The sequence below is a fragment of the Nicotiana attenuata genome, unplaced genomic scaffold (assembly GCF_001879085.1).
Source record: "Nicotiana attenuata strain UT unplaced genomic scaffold, NIATTr2, whole genome shotgun sequence".
Taxonomy (NCBI): domain Eukaryota; kingdom Viridiplantae; phylum Streptophyta; class Magnoliopsida; order Solanales; family Solanaceae; genus Nicotiana; species Nicotiana attenuata.
Window position 1 is genome coordinate 214,091 of NW_017671422.1, and position 17,688 is coordinate 231,778.

The 17,688-nt window shown below is 34.9% G+C and overlaps 3 protein-coding genes across 6 annotated transcripts; 1 reads left to right on the top strand and 2 right to left on the bottom strand.

Moving 5' to 3' along the window:
• Positions 1-1,797: 1,797 nt before the first annotated feature.
• On the bottom strand, positions 1,798-5,955 carry LOC109208182 (gamma carbonic anhydrase 1, mitochondrial-like). The gene is made up of 5 exons (XM_019371236.1): positions 5,672-5,955; positions 4,207-4,350; positions 2,896-3,021; positions 2,651-2,802; positions 1,798-2,360 (listed from the first exon to the last, which is right to left on the bottom strand). Exons 1-5 carry the CDS (start codon positions 5,784-5,786, stop codon positions 2,082-2,084), a joined length of 816 nt encoding a protein of 271 aa, XP_019226781.1. The 5' UTR covers positions 5,787-5,955; the 3' UTR covers positions 1,798-2,081.
• Positions 5,956-9,472: 3,517 nt separating this feature from the next.
• LOC109208184 (soluble inorganic pyrophosphatase-like) lies at positions 9,473-13,978 on the bottom strand. Of its 4 annotated transcripts, XM_019371238.1 has the most exons (10): positions 13,853-13,978; positions 13,735-13,783; positions 13,025-13,160; positions 12,787-12,815; positions 12,312-12,377; positions 11,343-11,480; positions 11,180-11,245; positions 10,204-10,324; positions 9,899-9,980; positions 9,473-9,800 (listed from the first exon to the last, which is right to left on the bottom strand). In XM_019371238.1, the coding sequence occupies exons 3-10, from the start codon at positions 13,152-13,154 to the stop codon at positions 9,758-9,760; spliced, it is 675 nt and encodes a 224-aa protein (XP_019226783.1). In that variant the 5' UTR covers positions 13,155-13,160; positions 13,735-13,783; positions 13,853-13,978; the 3' UTR covers positions 9,473-9,757. The 4 variants fall into 4 exon arrangements, with proteins under 4 accessions (XP_019226783.1, XP_019226782.1, XP_019226785.1 ...); XM_019371237.1 differs by lacking the exon at positions 13,735-13,783 and having other exon boundaries at positions 13,853-13,977; XM_019371240.1 differs by lacking the exon at positions 13,735-13,783 and having other exon boundaries at positions 11,373-11,480; positions 13,853-13,973.
• Positions 13,979-16,044: 2,066 nt separating this feature from the next.
• LOC109208176 (protein FAR-RED IMPAIRED RESPONSE 1-like) lies at positions 16,045-17,477 on the top strand. Its single transcript, XM_019371231.1, has 3 exons — positions 16,045-16,121; positions 16,233-16,524; positions 16,611-17,477. The coding sequence occupies exons 1-3, from the start codon at positions 16,045-16,047 to the stop codon at positions 17,475-17,477; spliced, it is 1,236 nt and encodes a 411-aa protein (XP_019226776.1).
• The last annotated feature ends 211 nt before the right edge of the window (positions 17,478-17,688 follow it).

Genomic DNA, 17,688 nt, shown 5'->3' on the forward strand with positions numbered 1-17,688 from the left:
CAGAATTCTGCCTTAGGCGTGGTTAGGATTTGACGTAAAACCCTGCTTATATCTTGCTAAACAAAAAGTGCATCAACAAAACTATATATTATCTTACCGCTTTACAAAATTATATGCAATTCAAACTATCTACATGAAAAGATTAATGCAAGAATAATTCCTCCCACGTACAAAATTTACTAGGCAATCTAACTAACGAGAGAATAGGAGAAACCCAAATAGATATATTTTGGGCCTTAATTAGTTTGACTACTCCACTCCTGTTTGTTGTAACCAAACTTAAAAGAGAATTTTCCCGGGGTATTTGCATCTATACCCGTTTTTTGGGTCACGTTTTAACTTGTGCCCGCTTTGCAAAAAAATTGCAAGCGTACCCACTTTTTCACGTAACTTCAGCATACGGGTCTGAAGTAGCAAAGGCAATCACGCAAAACTTCAGCATTCTAGTAGACGGGCCTGAAGTAGCAAAAATTGCTGAACCAAGTGTGCTGAAGTTTTTGTTTGTAATTGCTGAACTTAAGCATTCTAGTGCTTAAGTTTTGTTCTGTATTTGCTGAAGTTTTTATTTGTAATTGTTGAATTTAATCATTCTAGTAGCTGAGTTTTGTGATGCTGAAGTTATTTAGTTCATTTGTAACAACTTCAGCACTAAATACGCTGAAGTTTTTTTGTCCTGTATAAGCTTTTTCAAAAACTTCAGCAGAAGGATAAGCTTTTTCAAAAACTTCAGCAGAAGATGCTGAAGTTATTTAGTTCATTTGTAAAAACTTCAGCACTATATAAGCTGAAGTTTTTGAAAAAGCTTATATAATTTTTTGACCCATACAATCAATATATTGGATCTTCGTTTTTTTTCTTCTTTCTGAACGTTTTTATGGAGCAAATCAGTAATTACATTAGAAAAAGGTGCCTTCAGTGGAAATAAATCAAATAATCATAAAGTTCAAGTGATATAAAGTGAAACTATTACTTTAACCCCACAGATCAATTCATTTGATTCAAAGAAAAAAAGATTACATCAAAAATGCAAAAAAAAAATAAAAAGAAATCGTGCAGCTTATGTTAGTTGATTCATTGTTATTGATAAGTTGTAATCAATTTATTGGGACTTAAATTTAGTTGTCCCAACCCCCAATGAAGACCAGATGCTAACCTGTGTTATCGTACTGAAAATATCTTAAGAAATCGAAGGAGGAGAAGGAAGAGGAGAAAGGGGGCTGAAGTTATTTAAAAAGTGGGTACAAGTTAAAACTTTTAAAAAAAAATTAGTATAGGTTAAATGGGGGCAACCAAATAAGGCGCACCGTGCAATTTTTACAATTTTCACGCTGTGTACACAAATGTATAAGCTTTCAGGGGTATCCCCTCTACACAACTTATTTCAAAAGGATATATCCTTACGATCTTCAGAAACTTAAATTTCATTTTTCTTTAATGTCTTAATTGGAAATTGCATCTTATCCATTTTGAGTAATCCTGTAGTTCTTTTTATTCCTTTTTATATTAAAGAAAGCCATTTCTTAATTAGTGCACGTCCATAGTTGGCAATATTATCTGCGACTTGAATTGCTTTATTCAGTTCCTGCACATCCGAGAGTATTAGCACATTGAATTATGGTTTTCTTGATCTGGATGGTGTGGCTTTCCAGTTTTCACTTATTGTGGATATAGCATAACAGAAATCGGATTATGATTTTTTTTAATTGGCTGCCACCTCCATTGGCAATGACCCGGTGTGTGACACCATATGTGTCTTTTAAAGCTTCTTAGAAAGGAAATGCGATTAAGAAATTGAGGTCGAGGAGGATAACCGGTGGAGTTTCTCATATTCCTTAAACAGTCAAAAATTTAAGCTCGACTGTAGCTTTGGTTTGTCATGAACAGTCAATAGGCTCTGGTTAGCCAGACAGGGTAAGTTAAAAAATGCTAGAGCTGCATACCAGTATTGATCTTTGATATTTCAGCCTGGCCTCAATTATTGGAAACTAAACGCAGGCATTTGCACCTTAATCCGCCCAAAACAAAAGGAGTTGCCCAATAGCATCAGAAAACCCAGGGGAACCTCCAGTCGGAACCCACACTTAGGAGGCCTTTGGTGCCTTGTCTGATAGGACATTATCAGGCAGGACAAGCTCTGGAGGTGTATCACGAACACCACTCAACATAGAGTCATACTCTTCTTCCTTACGAGCGAATTTCTTCCGCAGCACCTTCTCAAATTCAATCTCATCCAACTTCTTTGCATTTTCAGCTGCATGGGCCTGCGCTAAATTGGAATAGTTCATGGCTGACTGGGAGATAAACATTATTTCTTCTTCTGTGAGCTTCCTCAAGAACCTTGCTGGATTTCCTCCCCAGACCTGTGTTTTTTAGTGTCATAATTACACGTGTTAGCAAGTTAAATTTGCAACAAAAGAGAATTATATATTTCATAACAGCAGAGAAAGCAAGACAAAACATGGAAAGGATTTTGCCCTAGGAATTCCCTTGTACCAGTCCAGCATCTTAACTCATATTCGCCTATTCTCTTGCATCAGTATGTACAGAATTTTACTTCTTCACCTATTGGTAAATACCCATGCAGAAACCTAAACGCATGCAAATTACCCAAGATAATGGCAAAATGAGTCGCATAAAGGCAGCCACATACCTCTCCACATGGAATCCTTGTATTCTGCCTGACAAGGGCACCAGCAGCAACCATAGAATTTTTCTCTACAACCGCCCCATCAAGCACAGTTGCACCCATGCCGATAAATGCCCCATCTTCAACAGTACATCCATGTAATACAGCACTATGACCTTTACAGTGTGATGTCAAAAGTCAAACATCAAGCTTACAAAAAATTCATGGTAGAATGTATATTATGCCCTAAATTGCCAAATAATTCTCACCTATGGTAACATTTTTCCCAATAGTCGTGGGCAAAACCCTTCCACTGATATTTGATTTAGCTACATGAATTAGAGAATTATCCTGGACATTGGTTCCGGCTCCAATGCTAACACTGTTCACATCACCTGCATGGAATCTCATGTTGAGCAAGAACAAGCATACCAAAGACCACAGAGGTCCAGGGCACTCCACACACACACACACACAAAAAAAAAAAAAAAAGAAAAAAAAAANGTAAAAAACACCATGTAATTATAATTGATTGAAGACCAAATTTTTTTAACAGAATTAGAGCCCAAGGCAGAGCATATATTCTTCTCCTTAAGGTGCTCTGAAAAGACGAAGTGATAACATATGAGGAGGTAGATGTAGGTTCATAATAACCAAAAAGAAAAGTTAAAAACTGAAAAGGAACAAAATCCTATTCAATAATGTAAGACCTGTGAGCATACTCACTCATTCATTGTTGGCAGCATGCATTAAACAAGACACACAATTCCAAAGCATTTTATAGAGAGACCGCAATGAGTGCGTATAAACCAAAATTTGCCCAACGTATAGTCATCAAGCTTAGTAGATTTGTAGGGGGAGGGTGTAAATTTTGCAGATTATTTTTCCAGAAAGACGATAACATATGGATCTACGAGAATTAGCCTTGAAAAGAGTATGATCAATGGAAATGCTCAATCCAAGAATCTAAAAAAGATAAATCAACAATCCAGTATCCAAGACAAGAAAAAGAAAATTTTGAATATAAAATAGTTATCTATTGATATGAAAATCAGCATCCCAATTTTAAAATTGAGACTGTACTGGAGCTTTTCAGAACTTAATGACTTCTTGGTACTTAAATGATGATTTCTTGAGACGAATTTTTTGTCCCAATATGATACGATACTTATTTCTTGAAATTGATTTTTGTCTTAGAAGGTTATCGGATAGCATTAAAGATTTTTTCAGGGAATAAGCAATCTCTCTTTGCTAAGCTAATTAACCTTCAACAAACAACATTTTATAAATAAAGATTTGGTATAGGACATTCTGTTGGTTCAACCATCTAGAGGACTCCATGATGTAGTTGTCTTCTAAAAGTTTACGCATTCACATAATTCAAGAAAAGGCAAAGCCTTCATGAGACAAGAAAAAATGATTTGCTCACCCCTCCTCAAATACCTCCAGGAAAATTTTACAATGTTGAAAAAAGGATGCTTCAAAAACGATCAGTATAAGGGCAGCATATTTGCACCACTAAGTCTACAAGAGATATTTTAAGCATTGAAACTAACATGGTATGTAGAAGCAGAACATACCTCGCAGAACACATCCATACCAAATAGAAGCACTACGACCAATGTGAACATCACCAACTATAGAGGCACTTGGGGCCACAAATGCATCCTTTTCAACAACTGGTACTTTGTCAAACAGGTTCATCAAAGTTCTATGCCTCGACACTGGAAAACAAAAGGAGGTAGAGATTCAAAAACTTTAAAGAAAGAAGATGTACTCCATATTGTACATAGCACATCAACATGAAATATGAAAATATGTGGTTTGACTAAAGGGGAAAAACATATCATAACAGAACAGAGGAAAGAAAGTTGGAAGAGGAAATAATTCTAGAAGTATAGCCAAAATATGCAAAATAGAATGCAAAACTCAGATATTGAGATTGGCTGATTGTGAGCAAATATGAGCATAAATAAGATCATCACAGTCAACAATGGCAATGTTTGTCTGGGATTCTAAGCGATCAGCTTCTTCCATATTTGACGAAGATATTTATAGACACTTAATAGTTTATCACAGTTAGCTTGAGGTAGTTATGCTAATCACAACATGTAAGCTGAATTATGTAGAACTAGGTTAGGTCCAAAGTTTAAATCTAGCTCTTCAGATTATTGTTAGACATACAACAACTATATGTTAGACATATAGTAAGATATATGATAAGTACTTGTATAATGAGTAGCCTTCAGAATAGCTACTCTATATGATCATTCTCGATAAGCTTGGATCAGCAAATACTTGTAATGAACCTTTTTTCTTGAACAAAAATTGTAGCTTCGCATACAGCCCAACTAATTCATCAGACAGCCTACTACAGCCCACAAGCACAAGTGTCAGGCAATCCTGTCTAGTGTCTACCAAGGCTGCACAATAGGCTCATACTGAGTGTTATAGAGGGAATTCCAACCTAAGCTCCAGGTTGATATCCTTTATTCCTATGTCTCAACCACTAAACCATCTTCTTGGGAATGATAACCAATAAAATAATTCGGAAACTACAGTTTCAAAGTTAGAGAGCATTGAATGTCTATTCGGAATGGAGGAAAATATTAACACCAATCAAATGTATATGATGTATCAACATAACAACATAATTTGTTGTTCCAAATTCATTAAAAAGTTATAAAGAGAGTCGACAGTTATCAGGAGGAAATTATCACCTTAAATAAGAGCTAATCAAATACTAACAGCTTTATGCAGCTGAAAAAAACAATACCAAAATTCAGTATTTTTCACCAAACATAGCAATGTCACCTTCACTGCAATACCCGAGGCGGAGGTAATAAAATCAATGCTCAGACAACATACCACAGCAAATGCAGCTAATAGGAACTGGCACAACCAAAAAATTTTATAAAATTGAAAGCGTGCGTTCTCCGACTTGAACAGATGTGTGAAATAATCAAATACCTAAGCCCTAGTTTATTAGGTATAGCATTCTATTGAATAAATGGAGGAGAAAATGGAGATGAAGGTGATACTTACGGTGTTCATGGAAGTAATAGTTGCCTTGGAGGCGGCAGCCCAATCGATCAAGGGCTTGGCCTGTCTCTCGGATCCAGAAACCGACGGTGTAGATTGCTTTCCCCGCCGAACCCATCCCCTATTTGCTTCCGATTCCAGAACCGGCTTTCTCCAATTTACTGATTACAACAGGCCTGAAATATATATTATTTATTTATGTAGAAGAAGTGAGATGTTGCGTTTAGCTGACTTGAGAAATGAGGAGGATTGTGGACACCACAAAGGGTGAGAATTGAAGTGAGCTGAACCTAAGCCCCGAGTAGTATTGAGTTGACTCGTCCCTGTTTCTTTTTTCTTTTTCTTTTATTTATTTATTATTACGAACTACTAGCATAATTGCTTTCAATACCAATAGTAAAATTAAAATTTAAAGGTAACTAAAGTTTCACATGTTCTTTTACATCTCTCTTCCTAACGAGTTTTTATGAAATACTAAATTATTTTTCTTATTTCCAATGCTAAAATATTTAATGAATATAAAGAGTTGTTGAAAATTTTCATATCATTGTCCATGTTGTTTTTTTGTTTGCCTATTAACATAGTATTAGTTTTGAATACCTTTGTTTTCCAATTATAATATTCTTACATATTTTTCAAAATGAAATTATATTTTCACATTTTTTGTTCATTCACTATTGTTTGGAAATGATAATACAGAGTTTAGAAAAGATAATAATGATTCTAGAGGACTAATTTTATAGTAGTCTTTTATCATTGATATATGTGTTTGTACACTTTTCAATGGCCACTAAACTAATCATCTACTCATTTGTTTAGAAAAATTTCTAGTGTTTCTAAGAAGCTAAGATATCACTTTGTATGGCTTAAGAATTGAGTTTCCGAAAAAAAATATATATAATTGAGTTCAAATTTATGTAATTATCTAAAAGTTCTTGGACCCGCCAAAAAGATAAGCTGCCACTAAACTTTTTTATTGTTTGAGAAGAAATTTTATTTTCTTTTTATTTTATGTTTCTGAGGCAAGAACTAAAATTTCATATTTCCAGATAAATACAAATTGAATTGTAAATCATTAAACAAAATACGTAAAAATTGTGTGGGGTAGCCACTTTTTAAAGTGGTATTTACTTTTTATCCAGCATTTTTACTACTTAGCAATAGTAACCACTAGTCTATTAAAATTAATATGAAAAGACTGTGTTACCCTTTCTTCTATCTCTTTCATGTTAGGGAGAAGAACTGTATTGAACGGGAATGGAATGCTTTCAGAAATACAAACGGGAATGAACTTTGCTCAAGTTCTGGCGCCACTATTGGCCAATACATTTGCACCTGGGTTTATAATTGTACTTGATCAATTCCCTTTTGATGTAACTCTGATTCAAACATATACTTGACTTACGAATGAATATCAATGTTAGAACGTTGTTCTTAATTTATTAAAAGAATATTTCGTTCCTTTCTGGCATTTAACCTTTTACTTTTTTTGTTTAACCATTCGTTATTTGAAGTCTAATGAAGCGACTATTTCAAATTCGCCTTATGTAAGCTTACTAGGGAATAAGCATGTATTGTGAATCTGAGAGTAATCAAAGAGAATTTTGGTTTCATTCTCTAGAAAACAAATCGTCGTCACTTGTATTTTCATCAGACTAGTAATGAAAAGGTTATGTAGATTTGTCTTATCAATGTTGCATCCAAGCCGAACCTGACATCAATCTTATATGTAAATTGCAATTATTAGTATTATTATTATTATTTTGTGAAAAGATACAAATAACGTTTATATCTTAGCTCCTTGAATTTGCTTTTAGCTCCTTGAATTTATTTTTAGATCTAAAAGTTGTGAAAATAAGAAAAAGAGTGATGAGTAAACAGGAAATGCAATTCCTTCCCAGAAGTTAAGGACATGTAGTCCTAAAGTTAAATTCAAAAGTTAAGGACATGGTCCTGAACTTAGAGTTTCAAGTTCAAAAGTTAAGGAAATGTAGTTAAGTCCTAAAGTTAAGTTCAATAGTTAAGGACACAAGTTCAAAAGTTAAGGACAGGCAGTCCTTAACTTACAGTTACAAGTTCAAAAGTTAAGGACAATAGGTCCTTAACTTTGATTTCCAAGTTCAAAAGTTAAGGACAGACAGTCCTTAACTTACAGTTGCAAGTTCAAAAGTTAAGGACAATAGGTCCTTAACTTTGACTTACAAGTTCAAAAGTTAAGGACGCTTGGTCTTGAAGTTTGAGTTCCAAGTTCAAAAGTTAAGGACATGTAGCCTTGAAGTCCTGAACTTAGAGTTACAAGTTCAAATGTTAAGGACATGTAGTCCTGAACTCCCGAACTTAGAGTTCCAAGTTCAAAAGTTAAGTACATGTAGTCCTGAAGTCCTGAAGTTAAGTACAAAAATTAAGGACATGAGCAGAAGGGTATTTTCGTCCGGGCAGTTAAAGTTTATTAAAGCAGTGGCTAAAGACTAAAGACATTTTAAACAGTGGCTTAAAAGTAAATACATGTGTTATTAGTGGCCAACCGTGCACTTCCCCCACAAAATACTCTTGATATTTTCAGTGATTAAAATTGAATTGACAGTAGAATCGGGCCTGCGAATATCATGGAGTTGGAAAAGTTTGGAGTAGATATTGAAAGGAATTTTTACCTCCTGTAGCAAATGTTGATATCTTATTTATTTTAAATAAATATCCTTTTAAAATATTATATTCCATAGCTACCTTTTAATTTTTATAGCCAAATATCTACCTCCTATTCTTAAGGCGTAAAATACGCTTTGTATTATTTTTCTCTCTCATTCTTTCAGATTTTTCTCCACCCTCTTTCTCTCAACGCCAGTCTTTCTCCATGAATAAAACCATGATTCTCCACTGATTCATCTCCGTTGTCGAACTAAATTTTCATTGTCAGTGCCTGGGGCTCTGAATCAATGTTGAAATCAAGCCCTAGAGAGAAATATAGAGGTTCGAAATCTGCTATTGAAAGGTAAATTGGGGCTGATAATGAAAGTTTCGTATAGCTATGTTTAGTGGTTGAAGAGTCTGTTTAGAAATCAATGTCTTATGTTTCGTATCAATGTCGAAATCTGACATAGGGTAAATTGGGGCTGACAATGGAGGTTCGAAATTGCTATCGAGGAGACGACATTAGGGTTATTCTTGAACAAAGACGACGGTTTGGGGCTGATCAACTTGAAGAGTCTGTTACCTTTTTTTCATTGTATTTCACATCTCGTTGTATTCTATGTATTTCATGTATTCATTGTCTTTTTTTTTTTCCCATTATATTTCAATGTATCTCGCTGTATACCATGTATTTTATTATATTCACTGTCTCGCTATATTCCATGAATGTATTCATATGTTTTTTTTAATTAATATAATTTATGTATTCAAATTTATAGTTGAGTTTGTTGAGTTATATTAGGAGTCTATTTGAGTTAATTGATTCACTTTCCGTTTAAGAACAACTGAATAGACCATGATTTACGCTATTTACGTTACTCTATTCACAAATACATATCTTGAATACAGTCGAATACAATAATTACAATAATTGCCTAGCTATACTCCCCTGTTTCACGCCGAGTTTTGCTACTGTATTCATGAATACAGTAGCTTAAATACATCGAATACACTCTAGCAAAACTGAAAACATAGATATAGGAAGTAATATAATAAACGGTAGCTACAACTAGCTAATAACCACTAAACAGTAGTGGTTTGTGAAAATTTCTCAACTCAAAACTATCTGAAAGTTACGAATAAGGGGGAGAAAAACAAAACGAAATCAAAACAAGATAGCTAACATGTCCAAAATATATTGGTAATAAACTTTTTCATATTTTGGGCAAGCATTCTTTCTACAGGATAGCAGTGCATATTTTCCAGTTTTCCCTGATGCTTCTTTTCTACAGCTTTTCTGAATTCATGCAAATTAAAGAAGTTCTACATATATTTCAAATATCCAATAAAACCATGTTAAACTAAAGAAAGCATATGAAAGGGAGAGCCAGCTTCAACAAGTCAATCAGCTTCTCTACTTAAATTTCCGGTAATGACTGCAGCATGTTCTTAACAACAAGGTCACTTCCTCAAACTTTCCACAATGTAAGAAGCATACAGGTCCCTGTGATCACAGCCATAAAGATAAAATATTTTAGTGAGGCTTTCTGGTAACACAAAGAATAAGCAATCCATAACCTGAGAGAACTCAAAAGCACTGACATGGAATACTTGATGGCATCAACAGCTGCTTCAGCAGGAAGAAAGTCTTCCACTGCAACTGACTTGTTCTCATTCTTTTTATCTGTTGACACAGAGTCAAGGATGTATAGAAAGAAACAGTAGAACCTAGCAAATGTTTGTCAACCCTAATGATATGCAGACATTGTAATACTCAAATACATTCTTGAAGCCAGAAACTCCACCCATGTCCAGCAGCCTCAGAGACTATCACTATCAGGATGACTATGGAGAATTTCCTCCTTTATTTAACTAATTAAACAACTAAATGCAATATCAGAGGATACAGTCTTCAAAAAAGCGCCGAATTTCAGCAAGACGATGAGGAGGAAGCTCCTTGATGTCTGAGTAGTGGCGAAACTCGGGATCATCAGCACATACTGCTATTATCTTGTCATCTTTCTCACCCTGTAACAGAGTTCTAACATCAATTAGTTATTCCATATTATGCTAAATGACTAGCATTACTTTTCAAATGTTGTAATGCACTCAAATAAAAAGGAAAATATAACTGTGTTGCCACTATGAGCCCGTTTGGATTGGCTTATTTTAAGTGCTTTTAAGCTAAAATAGCTTAAGTCATTTTGTAGTATTTGGATAAAGTAAAAAAGTGCTTTTAAACACTTGTTTTTAAGCTAAAATGACAAAAATAAGCCAAAAGCTAGAATTCCTAACTTATGGCTTTTGGCTTAAAAGCCACTTAAAACAAGCCCATCCAAACGGGCTCTATGTCACGCACCACAGTTATTTGGGGTCTGAATCTACTAAAAATTTTAACTCCTGTTTAACTGTTCCCTCTCGTAGTTTTTCTATCAAATGTGCAGAAGAGAAGTTATCACCCTCATCAAAGTTGACAATGGGCAAACTTATCAATGATGTATACGGCTCAATTATTATTGAGCTCTCGACGGCTATGTTGCGAGAACTCTCTGAAATGCTGCCGCACCAGATCCTCCAAAAGTGCACTACTTTTGGAGAATCTGGCGACATTTTCGGAGAGTCCGAGCAACATAGCTCAGCAGCAGCTCGACTAACAGCATCCCTTGCTTTCCACTTTAATAAATTATTAATTTGAAGGAAAATCAGGAAAACATATAATGTGGGCTCTCAAGGTTAAAAACAGGTACACAATAAAACTTAAAGGAAACAAATTAAAACATACTCCTATTATAAAAATTAAAAGCAAATGCTTTTTTTTCAAGCATTTTTCATCATCTTCAAAGTACATGTGGCAAAAAGTTTACATTTATTCAAAAACCTTACCTGATCAATCATAGGCATCAATCCAATTGCACGAGCACGAAGAAAGGTACTAGGTAGCACAGGTTCCTAAACAGCATACAGAATGCATGTTAGAGTACCCAGGGGTAAGCTTACACTGAGACAAGTAATGCAAGATTGAGCCTTGAGGAAGATGTGTGCGTACGTGCATGTATGTGTGTAAAAGGAGGCAAACCTGCATCAGTACCAAGACATCCATCGGATCACTGTCTTCACAAAGGGTTCTTGGGATGAAACCATAGTTGTGTGGATAAACAACTGACGAGTACAGTATTCGGTCAACCTTTTACACACAAATTCAGCTATTGAGTCAAATGATTATCATCACAGTGAAGATTCTTAAATGAATAATGCAATTAAAAACCGACTAGATGGAACAAGTATCCTAGTTTCCATAGCGAAGTGCATAAGAAATCCATAATGTGAACAACTAAAAACCGACTAGATGGAACAAGTATCCTAGTTTCCATTGCAAAGCTCTTAAGAAACAGATTGTGAAAAACTTTACAGCATAGTTTATGTAAAAAGCACTAGGAGTAAATTGATTTAACACATCATACAAAAAGCAGAGAAAATGACCAAAGAAGATACCACACCCTTCTTTCCAAATAAAAAATCAAGATATTCATTTAAGAATGAAAATAGATGCTGCATTTATTAAGTCCTAAAGATATCATTTCCGAATCACATCTTATCTGAGCAGACATAGCAAACAACAAAATCTTATGGAAACAAATGCATTGGTGCATTAAGTTTTAGTATAACAAGTATTATTATCTATAATACTTCATGGCAATCAAACAATGATTACAGTTTATTTCTGCAACACAAAGTCATTAATGGTATCATGCATGGATGTACATCTGATACTTGACCATTCTGCCCACTGAACCTGTAATGAAGGTAGAGCATTGCAAATTCTCCAATAACGAAAGCAGGAAATAGGAAATGACTTAGAAATGATCTTAATACAAGTTTCACATCGCAAAAGACATTTTTCTAGCCCATGGAAGGGGACTTGATAAAAAGGAAAAGAGAAATCAGCTTGAAATACAAATAGAGACAGATTTTTTCCTGCCTGAATAGAAATAAAGATCACTGGTCAAGATAGCACCTTTATAAGGCCACTTGCTTTGTCAAGCTCATACTTCACTTTGCTGCCTTTGGGTATTTCAACCACCTGCCACATAAGTCTAAGCTTTTAGTTTGAATGAAACTTAATGCCATCTGTTTAGTACTTGGGAATATCCCGCAGACAGATAATAACAGCTACGAGGAAGATATAATATTGACATGCAAATATCATTTGAATTCTTTTCCAGTGCCAACCTTTGTTATATTTTTCCAGTTGAGAATGGCCGCTAATTCAAAGATAAATCAGTATGCAAATATCAAAACACTTTGCTACATTCAACAAATGTTAGCACTTAATCAAGGATCTTTTGGAAAGAATGAAAAGTCATATGCACTACATAAGCAAAACTAGACAAGTACAGCCAGTATAAGAAGATTCTGGTTGCTGGAGTAACTTAAGTACTTTATCAAGAATATGCAAAAAAGAATTACTATAATCTGTCGTAAACACTTACACAGTTGAAGATTGCGGGAGCACCTGGCCCTGCATTTGCAGAACATCAAGCATAAGTACAAAAAGACACCAAACCCCACACTGCGCAATTTATAACAAGACCATGAAATAATATCCAGACATTGAAATTGATACACATGATATACCAATGCTGATTAAAAAGAATTACACATGAATAGCTTTCTACTTTTTTTCTTTTCATTTTTCTTGTTATATGTAACAAAAAAAAAACAACTTACCAATCTCTAAGTCATGCCATGGATGAGCAGCAACAGATCTATGTGACATAGAGGAGAGAATTCTTTCATTGAGTGCAACACGAGAGGTTCCTGAATATCTTCCAATCCCTTGTCCATTATTTTCAGCCATGGTAAGCTTAATAAGAGAAAAAGGAAAGACAACATTAAGCATATATATGGATTCGGTGAAAATTCAATGTAAAAATGCAAAAACAATTATGATCAGACAATCAGGATACAAATTTCCAGACCATGGTTACTAGCAATACCTTTCACATGAACAAATTAACTGCTTCACTAGCAGATAAGCATGTCTTTTTTTCCTGTCAGATTACCTTATGATAACAACAAAATCACAACCCAAATCACAACCGACTTGAATTTATGGAATCAATCAGTAATGTAGTCAATTTGCCACTTTTCTTGCATGTACAGGTATACACACCCACCCACCCACCCCCCACCCCAGCGCCACCGCCACAAAAAAGCAATTAATAGATGGAGTACAAATTCAAAAAGGTGTAAGATCAGCCATCCCGGAAATAAAAGGGCTTAAGAAAGGAAATTTCCCAAAAGCTATATGCAATTGTTGATTAAAGCAATCAAATGGGACAAGACGAAGCAAAATCCACTTGCAAAAATCGATCCAAAAACAGAAATCTTAAAGAAAAACTCAAAAACATATTAAAGGAACTGAAATCTAATCGTACCCGTGAAGCAAGTCTGTTGAAAACAAACTTAAGAGCATCCAAAAGCAACCTATGTATACTTACGAATTAAAACAATCAAATGTAAAAAGGGAAAAGAACAAAAAGATGAATAACTTACAGAGAGAAAATGGGTGAATGAGAAGCACAAGCTTTTCGATTGAAGTTAAGAGGTGGTGCTTGAACTACTATTGCTCAGCTGCTCTTGTTTTCTTCTTTTGTGAGTCGCAATATATAGAAATTTTGTGGGTGGTGCTATGTGTCATTTTGCTTTTTGCTTTATGGCAAAAGTTTCCTCTCGTCAGTCATTTAGTCAACATGAGTCGTTGGATTGTCAATTTGCTAAAATCGAACGGTTGATAAGGTCTCACGGCATCGACCCCATTATTTTATTTTTTTGGCTTCTCGGGAAAAGGATCTTCTAGTGGTAGTAAAAGAAAAGAAATAGTTCCATAGGAAATTGGAAAACTAAGACAGCCAATTAGAGATCGCCACGTAATTTCTACACTCTAAAACTGATGTAACGGTTGTCGCACTCCTGTGCTCTCTGCGAAAAAGATATTCCAAAATTTTCTTGGATTGAGAAATGGAAAAGTGAAGTTAAGGCAAATGTTCTACTTTCCGCTTGGGAAGGAAAAAACATAAATGCTTCTATCTTTTTCCACCTTACTCATTCGTTATTTTATTTGTTTCTTCCTTTTTACTTGCAGATTTTGAAGATCCAGTATTTGGGGTGTTCATGGTTTGGTTTGGGTCCGTTTTTTCTTTAAAAAAAAATCAAACAATCGGTTTTTCAAATATTAGAACCAAACTATATCAATTAAGTCGGTTTTTTATTGATTCGGTTTTTGTCGGCGTTTCGGGTTTTTCGGTTATTATCGGTTTTTTTCTTAAATATGAGACATACACTACCAAACGCATATTCCGGCGGCTACATTTTCAACGTAACACTATCAAACCAATTGCTCTTTGAGAAATCTATCATTTACCAAGATATATTGATGCTAATTGAATCAAACAGTGATGAATAATTTAAGTACTCAATTAATAATTGATTATTTTTATAAATTCTTGTACTTAGTAAAAGAAAACTACCAATCAAACTAGAAGGTAAAGGAAAAGAAATATATTATTATAATAGTAAAGAATTAGACTAAAAACACAAACGACTAATATGTATCATAAAATTTTGGAAACTTTATATAAAAATATACATACATATATACATATATATATATATATAATAATAATAAATTTAAATACCTACTTTTATAGTCGGTTTGGTTCGATTTTTTCGGTTATTTTTTTATTAAAACCAAAACCAAACCAAATTTGATCAGTTTTTAAAATTCAAAACCAAAACCAAACCAAACCTAAAAAGTATCGGTTTTTTTGGTCGGTTTGGTTCGGTTTTCGGTTTGGTTCGGTTTTCGGTTTGGTTCGGTTTTTTGGGTTTTTATGAACACCTCTATCCAGTATAATCTACCTCAATCTAAATCTTTTTATCAAGGTAATACTAGCAATAAATATGTTCATTACTTTAAGCCCTTCCTTTTTGTTACTCATAAAATGGAAAGAAACAAAATCTTCTCATCAACATAGATATACTTAAATTAAGAAAGATTTATGACAATTGGCGTTCTTTTCTTGACATGCCTAAACGGCCCAACTGGTGTGACCCAACTTTGACCACACCAGTGAAAAGACATCAAATACCTCCTAACTAATTAGCCTACATTTTTCGCTCCAAAAACATAAAATTAAATCCCAAGCCTTGAAGTATGCAAAAATTAAATGTTGGGAGCTGAAAAGTCTTGTGTATTATATTTGTATTTATGTGTATTTTATACAAATTATACGATTTAGTATTTTTAACAAATTATTATGTTTTCTTCCTTTCTTAAAAACAAATACGGTATACGATTTTGTATACTTCCTCCTTACCAAACCCTAAACCAGCGGACACTTTCTCCTTCTCTAAAAATGGATTCAGACCAAGAAAATTTGGCGGTGCAACAAAATATGAATCCAAATGAATATAACACAAATACAACAACCATGAATATCAACCAAGATAATGGGTTTGATCGAGTTAGGGACGAGTTGTACAGATCTTTAGGGATGGCATCGGACGATAGTTTGTTGAATGAATACGAATGGGTCGATGTTGATTCTCACGGCAGTTTCAACAATGTTGTGCACTTAGATGATGATGATGATGATGAAGCCGATGGAGAATATCACGGAGAAGCTAATGATGATGAGGAGTAGGTTTTAGGAAATGAGTCAGAGTTATATGATGTTGATTTGAAAATGGAGAATGAATTCACTGAAGAGGATGTGGTAGTAGGTCCAATCTTTGGAATGCGATTTAGAGATAAAGATACTTTGTTTGCATTCTACTAAGAACATGCACGACTAAAAGGATTCTCCGCCGTCAAAAGAAATTCCAACAAGAAGGGTGGTGACACTGCCAGGTACATAACTTACTGTTGTGATAGGGCTAGGATTCGGAAAACCAAGTTTACCACCAAGAGTAATAATTGTATAGCTAGGCTAGCTGCTGTTTTGGATGATTCTGGTTGTTGGCGCGTCTCTAAGGTCGTTCACGATCACAATCATGATTTGCTCCCATCCATATCGCGCCTGATGGCTGGACATAGGTCCGTTTGTGATTCTTTGAAGAGGGATCTTGTAGCTCACGATCGATCTGGCATTAGACCCTCCAAGAATATTAGACTTGCTGAGGTTCAACGTGGTGGACGCAAAATTTGGGTTGCACTCCAAAGGATTGTAGAAACTTTATTTTGGAGAGTAGGTATTTTGAAATGCAAGAAGGGGACGCACAGTCGCTGCTCAGCTTTTTTCGTGAAATCCAGGTAAAGGATAGGGAGTTTTTCTATTCAATCGACGTTGATAATATTGGTAGGCTGCGAAATGTGGTATGGGTGCATTCACACTGTAAGGCAGCGTATGAGCAATTCCATGATGCGATATGCTTTGATACGACGTACTTTGTGAATCAATATAATATGCCATGTGATACGTTTGTTGGCATCAATCACCATAGACAGTCCATCTTGCTAGGATGTGCTCTCATGTCTCATGAAGATATCGATAGTTACAAATTAGTTTTTAGAACTTGGCTTGATGCCATGGGAAATGCTCATCCAGATGCGATCATAACTGATCAGTGTCAAAGCGTTAAGGTAGCCATTGCTGAAGTGATGCCAAATACAATACATAGGTATTGTATTTGGCATATATTCTCAAAGTTGCCTCTTTACTTAAGTGGTGTTCGTCCTTCTAAAATTGCACGTGGAGAATTTAAATCCATGGTCCTTGATAGCATTACTATTGAAGTTTTTGAGAGAAAATGGACAGAATATATTGCAAGGTATAATTTGCATACAAGGAATTGGTTCAACAAGCTTTACTCTAAGAAGGAAAAATGGGTTCCTGTGTACCTTGATGTATATTTTTGGGCTGGTATGCTATCTACGCAAAGAAGTGAGGGGATGCATGCGTTCTTTAATGGATATATTACCCGTCAAAGCACTCTTAGGATGTTTGTTCACCAATATGAGTTAGTTATAAGAGCTAAGCATGAGAAAGAGTTGGAAGCGGAATACAGGTCAAAGGGCTTTCAAATTGTGTGCGAGTCAATGTTCAAGTGGGAGGAGCAGGAAATTCAGTGTTATACGCGTACAGTATATGAGTGTTTCAAGACACAGCTAAGGAAATAGTATCATTGTGAAGTCAGTAGCCTCGACGATCATCAAGTTGTCCCCGGTGTTGAGAAAATCATCGTTAGTGATTATTCAGTTATAAAGAAAAATGATGGAAATCCAGTTGAGTACACTATTGAATATATACCTATCGGCGATTATTTTAGTTGCAGCTGCAAATGGTTTGAGTCTAGAGGGATACTTTGTTGCCATATACTCAAGATCTTGT